Source organism: Tachysurus vachellii, chromosome 7, assembly GCF_030014155.1.
Source record: "Tachysurus vachellii isolate PV-2020 chromosome 7, HZAU_Pvac_v1, whole genome shotgun sequence".
Taxonomy (NCBI): domain Eukaryota; kingdom Metazoa; phylum Chordata; class Actinopteri; order Siluriformes; family Bagridae; genus Tachysurus; species Tachysurus vachellii.
The window spans coordinates 26208329-26220829 of record NC_083466.1 but is presented as its reverse complement, the minus strand read 5'-3'; the positions used below and the strand labels follow the sequence as shown (position 1 = coordinate 26220829).

Here is a 12501-nt window from a genome sequence, read left to right as displayed (position 1 = left end):
CTCCCTGAAGTGTGACTAAAAGTGTGACTTCAGTTTCCCCCAGCTGTAAAACACCTGTTTATGCCATGCACATCTTTTTTTCCTGAAACTCCCACAAATGGAGATATTAGGCAGTCTCTAATTCTGTCTTAAAATAGTGTTTACTATCTGCAAAGTACTATTGTACAATAATGTTTACTGTTGGACAAAACTTTCCAAAATACTGTCAGCAAAATACCTCAGCAAAATACTGTCAACAAAATACCTCAGCAAAATACTGTCAACAAAATACCTCAGCAAAATACCTCAGCAAAATTCTGTTAACAAAATACCTCAGCAAAATACCTCAGCAAAATTCTGTTAACAAAATACCTCAGCAAAATTCTGTTAACAAAATACCTCAGCAAAATACTGTCAACAAAATACCTCAGCAAAATACTGTCAACAAAATACCTCAGCAAAATACCTCAGCAAAATACTGTCAACAAAATACCTCAGCAAAATACCTCAGCAAAATTCTGTCAACAAAATACCTCAGCAAAATACTGTCAACAAAATACCTCAGCAAAATTCTGTCAACAAAATACCTCAGCAAAATACCTCAGCAAAATTCTGTCAACAAAATACCTCAGCAAAATACCTCAGCAAAATTCTGTTAACAAAATACCTCAGCAAAATTCTGTCAACAAAATACCTCAGCAAAATTCTGTCAACAAAATACCTCAGCAAAATTCTGTCAACAAAATACCTCAGCAAAATTCTGTCAACAAAATACCTCAGCAAAATTCTGTTAACAAAATACCTCAGCAAAATTCTGTCAACAAAATACCTCAGCAAAATTCTGTCAACAAAATACCTCAGCAAAATTCTGTCAACAAAATACCTCAGCAAAATTCTGTCAACAAAATACCTCAGCAAAATACCTCAGCAAAATTCTGTTAACAAAATACCTCAGCAAAATTCTGTCAACAAAATACCTCAGCAAAATTCTGTCAACAAAATACCTCAGCAAAATACCTCAGCAAAATTCTGTTAACAAAATACCTCAGCAAAATTCTGTCAACAAAATACCTCAGCAAAATACCTCAGCAAAATACCTCAGCAAAATACCTCAGCAAAATACCTCAGCAAAATTCTGTCAGCAAAATTCTGTCAGCAAAATTTGCATTTGGCAAAATACTGTCAACAGACTGCTGTCTACAAAATACTCTTTAATGTTGTCAACATACTGTTGCCAAAATACCTTTTAGCAAACTGTTGTTAACAAAATACTTTTGCAGATTTCTGTTTCAAAGTAAAGTTTACAATCTATATATACAAACTATAGTCAAATACTGTCAACAAAATACTGTTGTCCAAATACTTTAACAATACACCGTTTGCTTAATTTCAAGCATCTAATGACGTGTTTTTACTGCAGAACCTTTTTTTTTACAGGAACTCTAGGTGGTTTTTAAGACTAACACAGGTTTCTAAACTGTAGTTCCACTTCCTGCTCCATACTAAAAGGTGTTTATTGGTCCAATGCAAGCTTTTTCTTACACAGTACCTTAAAATCAGTGTTTCCATTTGAGGAACCCGTTTTGGGCTGTCGGGGGAACGGGTGATCTGGGGGTCTGGGTAAGATTTTACAAATAAGAAGGTTGTACGTTCAAATCCAGGCGCAGATGTATCTTTTCTTAATGGAAGTTGCTTTGGGTAAAAGCTTTAGGGAGTTAACTTTTGCGGCAAGAGTCTTAATGTAGTGCAGAATATTTGCTCATTTTTCTTGCAACTCATGAATTGAGAGAAAATTCCCAAAGTTACGTGGAACCAGAGCGAAGCAGTTCATGACTTATCTAGACACAATAAAAGGTCCGCTTGATGGATTTAGGATAAAGTGGTTTATCTTAAAGTTTCATTCTCCACAAAAGAAAGATTGAAGTGTTTACTGTAATAGCTTCATCTGGTTCTGGGGAAATGTCTATTCTGTAAATAAAGGACAGTTTAAGTGTTTTGCAGTACAGAGTGACCCAGATTCCTCCTCCAAAATATGCATTTAAAAAAAAAAAACTCCTTTTATACCAACACAAAATCCAGTGGGACGATGGAGTTATTTTTTATTATTTATTTTTATACTGGGTGCGTTGCAGATGCCAAAAGGCAGAATCTCCTTCTGATATGTTCCAGACAGTTTTTCAGCCTGCAGGATTTTTTTTTTCTCGTGATAAAGTGCCGAAAAGTCGTCCAGCGATGAGAGCTCAGGGGAACTGTTGGCTTTTTTTTTTTTTTTCTTGTCTCGCTGAATTTGAACGTCCTCCGCTGGCCTAGTTTTCTGTTAGATTCTCAAAAAGGAAAGCGTGTGCTAGCTTAGCATTCAGAGCATGTTGATCAGGGATGAAAAGAATTTCTCAAGGCATTTTCATCATTGGTAGCCATTAGTGGTTAGCAAACTCTTTCTTAATAAACTTTATAAAGCACTTTTTCTTGCACCTCTGATGTTTGGGCTTTGAATTCCACCAGCCTGGGGTATACCCTGCCTTCTGCCCCGAGTCCATTTCGGTAGAGGCTAGGTTCCCTGTGACAGGAGAAGGATGGATAGAAAAAAACAGGAATGGATGGATGGAAAGATTGGAGGGAGGGTGGTATGGTTAGATGGAGATGGGGATCTAAGGATAGATGGATGGATGGTTGAATGGAGGGAAGGATAGAAGGAGAAAGGATGGACGGGTTAGGGAGGAATGGATGAAGAGCAAGCTAGAGGGAAGGAGGGAAGGAAGGCTGGATGGAAGAAGGGCAGGATGGAGAGAGAGAGGGAGGGAAGGAAGGATAGAGAGAATGAAGGATGGATGGGAAGGAGGAACGGATGGATAGATGGATAGAGAGAAATGGCAGTAGGGAAAAATGATGGATAAATCTTATGGTTTTTTTTTTTTGTTCGTTTCCTGCAGCACAGAATGAGCAGGACGAGCTGGAGGAGAAGAGGGAAATCAAACGGCGACTCACACGCAAGGTGAGATTCAGCTCCACGCTTTCACGTTTGGAGTGTAACCTTTTCGTCTGAACTCAGACACCAGAGTTTAGTGTGGCTTTTGGCAGGTCGTCTCTGACCGAGTAATGACGTCGTGTCTCCGAGCGGTTTCTTCCCTCGCAGCGTCTCGCTCAGCACCTATTGATGTCAGATGATTCATCTGGAATTACACATTACTGCTTCTGTTACAAAAGAGCTTTTAGGGAGCGAGTCAAAAGATGATTATATTCTGTTCTTCTTTACCTGAAAAGAACACACCGCCTTCTGCTGGAAGTCTTTGTGAACATTTTGCGTTTGTCTGGTCTGGTTTGACTTCATTCAGGCTTCGTCTGGGAGAGCAGACTGAGGTTTTTAAGAACTAACAGACAAAATAGAAACAGCCTGATCAGCAATCTTTAAAATGTTTGTCTTCAGTGACCAGGTTTGTTTATTGGGAGATTTATTAGAGAGATATTGAGCCGTTGCTTAGCAACCCAGACCATCAAAAGCCAAATCATTTTTCTTTTAAAAAATGGATATGAGTAAAAAATCTGTTACTGTCAACCTTGAAAGTTAGTATTTACCAATTAGATCACCCGACATTGTAATGACGACTTTCCGTCTTCTGAGACGACTAAACGTTCCGTTTCAACGAGTTCATGTACGTTCAATAACATCTTTTCGACGTGATTTTAACCTGCAGTTAGCCTCATCAGTGACCAAAACATGTTTGTGTGGGCGGGGCTTCGTTCTCTGTTGTGTTATTACTTATTCCTAAATAAAATATTTAGCTAGGCTGTACTATGTATCATAGCATTATAAAATCACTATGAGGCATTATGAAGAGTTGCAGGCTCTGCTTGTAGAGGATCGCTGATCATTACGCTCTTCTACGCTTGCAGCTCAGCCAAAGGCCCACAGTAGAGGAACTACGGCAGGCCAAGATCCTGATCCGCTTCAGCGATTATGTAGAAGTAGCCGACGCTCAGGACTACGACCGGCGGGCTGATAAACCCTGGACACGCCTCACTGCTGCAGACAAGGTATGTAAGAATCAGGAGATTGACCTGTGTAGAACAGGTGCTACAGAGATGGATGGGTACATGAGATGGAGTGTGTATTTTCTGCAAGGTTTGTGCATCATCACTCCCCTTTGTACACATTGTTCTTGTTTGAACCAGTTCTTCTCTGTGCCCTGATCTGACAGTGGAACATTTAAGCCGGGTTATTGCACCAGTGAGCGTTTTATTCCCACGTTTCCCCTTTGTACCTCCTTAACAAGGGTGTTGGAACGTTTTGCGTCAGCGATGGGAGCAAAATGGCACAATTAAGCTCACAGCATGTGTGAATAGAGCAGTGACGCTTTCACAGAAGGACGCTCGGTCGCTTACGTTACCCGCGGCTGACTGGTGTTTGTTTTTTCCTTCAAACAACAAAAAATAGGTACGGATAGATGGGATTTTTTTTTTTTTTTGGGGGTTTCTTTCAAGAATGAGGGATTTGATTGTTTGTATAATTTCTATAGACTTATCACAAGGAGCAGCATGTGAGCCGAGAACATTCTGGAGTTAATCCAAGCAAGATGAAGGTCACAGCAAGGTCAAATATCAGATACAGACTCTCCAGAACCAAGACTTGAACATGATTCGATTTTAATTGATGGACTTCGAACAGGGTCAAGTTTAAAGCAAGGTTATAGCTTTCCTTCGACTGCTTCCTCTCTGTTTGACATCTACTTTTAAGGATATTTCTGGCATAGAAATGAATTAGGAGGAGGATTAAATACGTTGGCGGTAGAAACATCTCCATCCGCGCCGACTGGCATCGAGTTCCACGTGTTTAAATTTCTACTGTTTAAAAATCTTTTCAAATGGAATCAAGTGTAAAATACGTGTCAATTAATTAATGGAATTCATTTCTTTTTTTTTATTTAATGTCTAATTTACATTCAGTTGAATTGAATGTCTCTTAATTGCTATTTAACTTACAATACATTTGCCTTTCATTAGAATTCTAATGAAATGTATTTAATTACACTTATCCAAAATAAAAAAAAGCCATTTTTCCTCTGGTGACTCTCCGGGTCATGTGTCTGTCTGTTTTCAGGCTGCCATACGGAAAGAGCTCAACGATTACAAGAGCATGGAGATGGAGGTGCATGAATCCAGTCGCCATTTAACCAGGTACAGAGAGATGCACAGGAGGATTATGGGGGACTGAAGGAAGAGTACAGCGTGCGCTGACTCTTGAGCAAATATATTGAATATATTTTTGTGCACAAGTTGCAGTCAGAATTGCATGACGTGGTGATAACATTTTGGGGTGAAACCGATTAAACAGCAATAAAGGGCACAGAAACGCCAAGTATACAAGAAATGCAGGAAAGTTATGAATATGTAAATTAGAAAACTGCTACACCTCAGCAAGCCACGCCCCCTTTTTCTGGTTTAATTGCATGTATTTTGAAAAACATTTCACTCTGATTCAGACTGTGTGTGTGTGTGTGCCTCTGTCTCTCTGTGTGTGTGCCTCTGTCTCTCTGTGTGTGTGCCTCTGTCTCTCTGTGTGTGTGCCTCTGTCTCTCTGTGTGTGTGCCTCTGTCTCTCTGTGTGTGTGCCTCTGTCTCTCTGTGTGTGTGCCTCTGTCTCTCTGTGTGTGTGCCTCTGTCTCTCTGTGTGTGTGCCTCTGTCTCTCTGTGTGTGTGCCTCTGTCTCTCTGTGTGTGTGCCTCTGTCTCTCTGTGTGTGTGCCTCTGTCTCTCTGTGTGTGTGCCTCTGTCTCTCTGTGTGTGTGCCTCTGTCTCTCTGTGTGTGTGCCTCTGTCTCTCTGTGTGTGTGCCTCTGTCTCTCTGTGTGTGTGCCTCTGTCTCTCTGTGTGTGTGCCTCTGTCTCTCTGTGTGTGTGCCTCTGTCTCTCTGTGTGTGTGCCTCTGTCTCTCTGTGTGTGTGCCTCGGTCTCTCTGTGTGTGCGCCTCTGTCTCTCTGTGTGTGCGCCTCGGTCTCTGTCTGTGTGTGCGCCTCGGTCTCTGTCTGTGTGTGCGCCTCGGTCTCTGTCTGTGTGTGCGCCTCGGTCTCTGTCTGTGTGTGCGCCTCGGTCTCTGCGTGTCTGTGTGCGCCTCTGTCTCTGCGTGTCTGTGTGCGCCTCTGTCTCTGCGTGTCTGTGTGCGCCTCTGTCTCTGCGTGTCTGTGTGCGCCTCTGTCTCTGCGTGTCTGTGTGTGCCTCTGTCTCTGCGTGTCTGTGTGTGCCTCTGTCTCTGCGTGTCTGTGTGTGCCTCTGTCTCTGCGTCTCTGTGTGTGCCTCTGTCTGTATCTGCAGGTTTCACAGGCCGTAGACGAGTGTAGACCGGACCACGCTGGACCAGAGTTCTCGGGTCTGGACCTCTCGTTCACTCCGAACCACAAATGCTGGTCAAATCGATGGTGCACGAAAATCACACAAAAAGCCAAGTTCTAGAGAGGGAGGGGCAAATATTTATTTTATGCCTTTTACAAAAACCCAGGACATCGCCCCAAAGCCTCACCAGCCTGAAATTTCGCTGTAAGAGGGGGAAAAAAAAAAAAACATAAAAAAAACAACAAAAAAAAACAAAAAAAACACCATGGCAGTAAACGTGTGTTTTTGCCTGGAATCGGCTTTTCTGATTATTTTTTCGTTTCTTTTTTCCTCCCTGGTTCACCTTTTTCTTTTTTCTTTCTTTTTTTTTTTTTTCCCACGTCTTCTCCAGGGCGGTCAGAAGGTGGCGCTGGAACACTCCGGCTCAAACAGGGTTGGGGGGGATTTTGAGAATACGTGTTTAGAGCGCCGTCTCTCTGGCGCCCTCTGCTGGCCAACACCGTTATACACACACACACACACACACACACACACACACACATTGTACAGACTCTATGGACCTCTGCAGTAAACTGTGAGCGGCGGAGCTCAGACGGCGCTTTGCGCTCTCGCCACGTGTACATTATGTTTATACCGGATTATTGAGTAGAATATTTTAAACGTGTAAAATTCATTATTATACAAATGAGGAACGGAAACCTTTATTTAAAAAAGGAAGGGCTTGCTCGATGGGATCGGATCAGAGGATGCAGATGTATATGTACATGATTATATATGAAGTGTCTTTTTTAATTTTTTTTTAAAATGTATTTATTTTTTTCATTCTGAACCTGCTATTAATTTTTCTTCTTCTTATTATTATTATTATTATTATTATTATTATAATTTTTTTCCTCGAAGACGACTAGCTCGACCCAAATCTCAGTTCGAAGCCCAGGGAATTTTAATAAATTTTTTTTTTTTTTTTTTTTTTTTTTTTTTTTTTTTTTTTTTAATACGTGTATTTTATTTTTTTGGCCAGCAGAAACACACACATCTGCTTGTAGGATCATGGGATTGTAGGTTCACGTACGTGCACTAAATACGAAATATTACCCCACGTTCAACTTGATATTACTTTGATTTCTGAAGCTGATCAGACTGAGCAATATTTTTTATGCCTGTAAGGAAATGTCATGATACGCCTGTGAAATATCTGCAGTAACCTTGTTTATTATTATTATTATTATTATTATTATTATTATTATTATTATTATTGTTATTATTATTGTTTTTTTTTTAACATTGCTGTATCTTGTAGAATGAACTAAACCACTCTGAAAGCCAATATTCAATGTGGTTTTTTGTTTTATTTATTTATTTTTTTAAATTATTTCTATAACTTCAGTTTTATCTGAACTCTAAGGATATTTATTTATTTATTTAGGATGTTTATCGCAGACGTAGGTATAAAATGCATGTGTACTGACATGAATGTGACATTTCCATCAAATCCACAATTGTAAGGTCTGGAGTTAATTGTTCTCTCAGAAAACTTTTTTTTTTTTTTTTTTAATTAATTTATTTTTATTTTATTTCTTTTTCAGTTTAGTTAGGTTAACAACAGAACCCGCGTTTCTATGGCGACGCAAGGTAATTCCTTGCGATCTCCTAGATCCTCATCTCGATCTTCATCACCACTGATCATGGAACGAATCGACTGCACTCCTGATTTTCTACGAAATGTTTCTATGAAAATTGTAAAACAAAAAAAAACAAAAGGTTAAACCAAACAAACCTAAGTATACATTTACAGTCATGGAGTGCAAAAGTTTGTACCCCCTCCCCGTTCTTATAGGTTATAGCTGAACATGGTTTTAAAAAAAATTAAAATAAAATGTAAGCCAGCGTCTGTAACTGATGCCACAGGAAGAACGTTTTGCTTATTCGTTCATTTTTATCCATCTTTTTTTGTTAGCAGCAGATTAAAAATGAGCTATAGCTGTAATCAGGAGGAAGAGGAACTAATCGTTTTAAAGGCGTGAAGCTTCTTTATGGGAGAAATTATTTTATTTTTCAGAAGTGGCTGCTCTCTTAGGAGGAAAAAAAAAAAATCATAGCAAAGCGAAAATATCCTGAATAAAGTTGTATTAAAAAAAGTTTCCCATTAGATTATAATAAAACAAATATAGAATTATTTTATTTTCATGTATGAAATTGTGTCTTGTTCTTGGGAGGAAAAAAAGACTAAAACGATCTTCCAGGAGATTTAATGCATGTGGAAAAGCATCTTAAACCATCTGATTATTAATAATAATAATTTATCATACAAGAAGTTAAGATAATCCATCCATAGTCAAGACATTTTCACATGCTGAGATTTGTTTTTTATTTATTTATTTTGCACTAAGCTTACAAAGTGTTTTCTTTCCTGAACCCATCTGAGGTGAATCTCCCACCTCACATCCAGCGTTCCTGGGAATCGACTCCAGATACGAGTTAAATTAAAAGCTTGTGTAATTAAGGTGGGATCTTTAAGGCTTTCTTGGAGGTGTTAAGGTTCACTTTAGAGAATGAGAAACTCTCTGTAGTCAGGTTTATAGGACTTTTTAAGGGAGGAAGTGAACAACTCTTTAGGGAAATAGCTATTGAACTAAAAATAAAAGTGCCAAAATACTTTTTTTGTGTGAAAGAGCTATCTATTTTGTCGACGTTTGTGATCTCAGCCACCAAATCAGATTCCTTCAAGGTGTGTCACATGACCCATGACTGTCTTTGCATTAGACAATCAAATAACCTTGACCTTCCCCTTTAGAGAGACAAACTGAGAGACATGCTAAGACTAAAACTAACTAACTCAGGAAAACTCCAAACTCCTTTATCTCCATTAAATAAAAGACATTGACCAAAGTGTGACTCTGCCTGGACTTTATCAGCACCAACGCTGCGATTTCACTGAACAGAAAGTCAATAGATCATGAGTTTTAAACTTGATGAGATTCTAAGACGATGGAGTTTATTTATGTAAAAACCCAACATGCAAAAGATTAGAGCTTCATAATAACCTGTGTTTGGAACTCCTGAAGGAATCATATATTGAATATAATGCTAGAAATGTTTGTTTGTTTGTTTACAATTTATAAAGAGAACAAAACACTGGGAATTCAACACTTTTTAGAAAGTACTGTTAACTTCTATAAAACTACTTTTTTTTTTTTTTTAGCTAAACTCGAAAATGTTCTTTTTTTTTTAAGGCTGTTTTGACACATCACATGTGTGAGGTGAGGTGTTTGAGAACGAGTCGGCTCTCTGATACGACTCTTCATCATTAAAAGTGTTCCTTTTATTTATTTATTTAGCCTTTTCCTACGTACAGGTGTAAATCGACTCTTTGATTCGAATCTAAGCAACAAACCTGTTTATTTATTTATTTATTTATTTATTTATTTTTACAGTTGCGAGTTTTGTTTGTGTCGGTTCTTTGAGTCGACTCGCATGCATGAGATAGAGTTTTACTTTTTTGTAAACGTGTGCGATGACTTCATTCATTCATTAAGCATTTAAATGTTTCCACTGAAATCCACCTCGGAACTAAAATGTTGGCACAGGGATGTGTTTGAGAACGAGTCAGCTATTTAGGAGGTTTTTATTTTGTTTTTTTAAACGTACAGGAGTGAGTCGGCTCTTTGAGTCGAATCTTCAGCACTGAAAGAGAATTCTATGTTTGAGACTCATTTGTGTATGAACCCTATTTAGAAAGTACAGAAGACTTTCCTTCTGGTTAAGATACCTATAAAATAACTTTAATTTTTTGCGGGAAATGATAATTAATTGTTTGTGATCAAAGGAATCGTCTGTGATGATCCGAGTCAAATGACTCACAGAAAAGAGCAAGGATTCATAAAACCAAATAAATATCCAGGGGATTATTGTTCAAAAACTACATTAACATAAACATTAAACATTCATCCCTATAGATTAATCCTTCATCGTTGTTTTCATGTACAAGTATTGCCTAAAAGCCAGCACTAGGTGGCGGAAGTTCACAGTAGATTTTTTAACACGCGTATTTCGACAGAACGTCTCTGATTGGAGGAAAAGTTGTGTGTCTGACCAATAGCGGCGAGGATAGATTATATTAACCAATCCTAAAGCAGGAGGCGGGGTTAGTGGAGGATGGTTTTAACTTTATTTCAAGTTTTCAAAATGGCGAATCTAGTTTCACTCTTCTCTCCATAAAGATGTTAATAAAAGTTGCTACTTGCAAAAAAAACAACAACAATACATACAACTTCAAGTTCGTATTTACGTCAGGACCGGAAACCAAGGTTACGTTGAGTGAGAAGAAAAAACAACAAAATATACTTAAGAGCAGTTTATTTACGGCTTTCGTGTCACCTCTTAACTTTAAAAAAATATATATATACACTTTATATATATATAAAGTACACACATTAACGGTATAAAAGTTAAAATAATGAAACAAACAAAACAAGTTACATCCACTACGCATTTGATGAAATGGACGGCTGCGACAATTCAAAACAATGACCGCCATTGGCTGTTCGCAACGCCTCATGGGAAATGTAGTCCGCATGCGCGAGTCAGCCGCTGATTCCGTTGACACAGAACTACATTTCCCTACATAACCCAAACACGCGTAGGCGGTGAACGCCATTTTGTCGGCGTCGCCTCATGCCTCATGAATATGCAGCTACAGATTTGCGTAAAGAGGTCGGGCGACTTTCATGTTGAGGCTCCGTAGCTGCGTAGCTTTAGTGTGTACTTTTGTGCGTAAATGAGACGCATAGCGGCGTCTCCGCCCTCGCGCACCGCTGCTCGAGCTTCGTTCTGCCCGTTAGCGTTGACAGCACGTGAGGACGTTACACCGATGTGCGGCGGGGAGACGGCGCCGTGCACGCGCCGGACAGGGTCCATGTTTACAAGGCGCTGAGAGGCGCGGAGACGGAGCGCGTCTCGGACAGACCGGATCTCCGGTTCTTCTTCACGGAAGATGGAAAGCGCGACTTTGGCGGAAGGAAACTCTTGGAATTCCGGGTTAGATAACAAGTTAAAAAGTCCCAGCGCGACGTCCTGGGGACCCGCAGGCGGTGATGGCGGTGATGGCGGCGGCAGACAGACCGCAGACGTGTTTAACGGGAACCGGAGCGCGCAGGCAGCCGCGGGATTAAACATGAGCAGCAAAGCGGCCAAAAGCGGCCGTGGATTTACAGGAAACTCCACGTCCCTGCTGTTAAAAAGGCGGCGGCTGAAAAGAAACCTCTCCGCCGCCGCTGGTGGGAAAGTGAACCCGGTCCCGGTGCCGCCGTCCTCCAACACACTGGACCGTAAGACGCTGCTGAAGCGTCGTCAGAACGCGCAGCTCCAGGCGGCCGACCGTCAGTGGGTCCGTGCCGATCTGCACCGCGGCTCCGTCCACGTCCACGACAAGCTCGCGCCCTCCAGCCCGCCGAGGCCCGTCCTGTGCACGCTGGACACCACGGCGTCGGAGATCGCGTTCCGTCTGTGTCAGCTGGGCGGTAAGACCGCGTCCGTGGTGCGCGTCGGGACCAGACTACACACGACCACTGATGTAAACGGGAACTGCCGCAGCCGACAAGACGTCGTCGGGGATGTCGGGTCTGAGCCGAGCGACAGGTTGAGACTGTTATTGCTGCCCGACACGGGACTGTTTCTGTTTCCAAGTCCCGACCCAGACGTTCTGGACAACTTGCGCACGCCGAAGGACGACGACGACGACAACGAGTGCGTGGGAGGCCGCGGGCGACGCTCTGTCTCGGATGACGAGCTGAGCTCTAAGCTGTGTGAGCACCGGGACTCCCTGAGCGATGACATGGTGTTGGGGACGGACGCGTCTGCACTGAGTCCGGCTTTCGACAGCACCACTGAGGGTCTCGATACGTACGGCAGCTCCTCGGACGAGCTTGAACTCGAGGGACCCCCGAGCAGCACCGCTGACCCTGACCTTCCAGAGCTGGATCACTTTACTGACACTGTTAAGGACCGACCAGAGCAAATGAGCCTGAATTCGGATTCCGTATCAAAGTCGGGCGACGAGCCCGACCTTCTCTCGTCCCCGGTGTCCCGGTCCCGGGTCGGCTCGGCTTCCGACCACGACTCGTCTCCGGCGCTGTATGTCCAGCTCCACGGCGAGGCGGCTCGTCGGCTCGCCCCGGACGAACGACCGCTGCAGCTGCAGAAC

The 12501-nt window shown here is 41.6% G+C and overlaps 2 protein-coding genes across 4 annotated transcripts in view; both read left to right on the top strand.

The window, feature by feature from the left end:
• Positions 1–7190, top strand: part of LOC132848024 (phosphatase and actin regulator 1) — a 65107-nt gene extending 57917 nt beyond the window's left edge. For 2 of the 3 annotated variants that reach the window (XM_060873534.1, XM_060873533.1), the window contains exons 10-13: positions 2910–2971; positions 3871–4011; positions 5075–5151; positions 6282–7190. In XM_060873534.1, coding sequence (XP_060729517.1) covers positions 2910–2971; positions 3871–4011; positions 5075–5151; positions 6282–6297 — 296 coding nt within the window. In that variant the 3' untranslated portion in view covers positions 6298–7190. Of the gene's footprint in view, positions 1–2909; positions 2972–3870; positions 4012–5074; positions 5152–6281 lie in introns of those variants that run through there. The other variant, XM_060873535.1, reaches the window with a different exon arrangement.
• A 3809-nt stretch (positions 7191–10999) lies between these two features.
• phlpp1 (PH domain and leucine rich repeat protein phosphatase 1) overlaps positions 11000–12501 on the top strand; it is a 52061-nt gene continuing 50559 nt past the window's right edge. Inside the window, exon 1 of the mRNA XM_060875163.1 lies at positions 11000–12501. This exon is cut by the window's right edge and continues 94 nt beyond it. Coding sequence (XP_060731146.1) covers positions 11293–12501 — 1209 coding nt within the window. The 5' untranslated portion in view covers positions 11000–11292.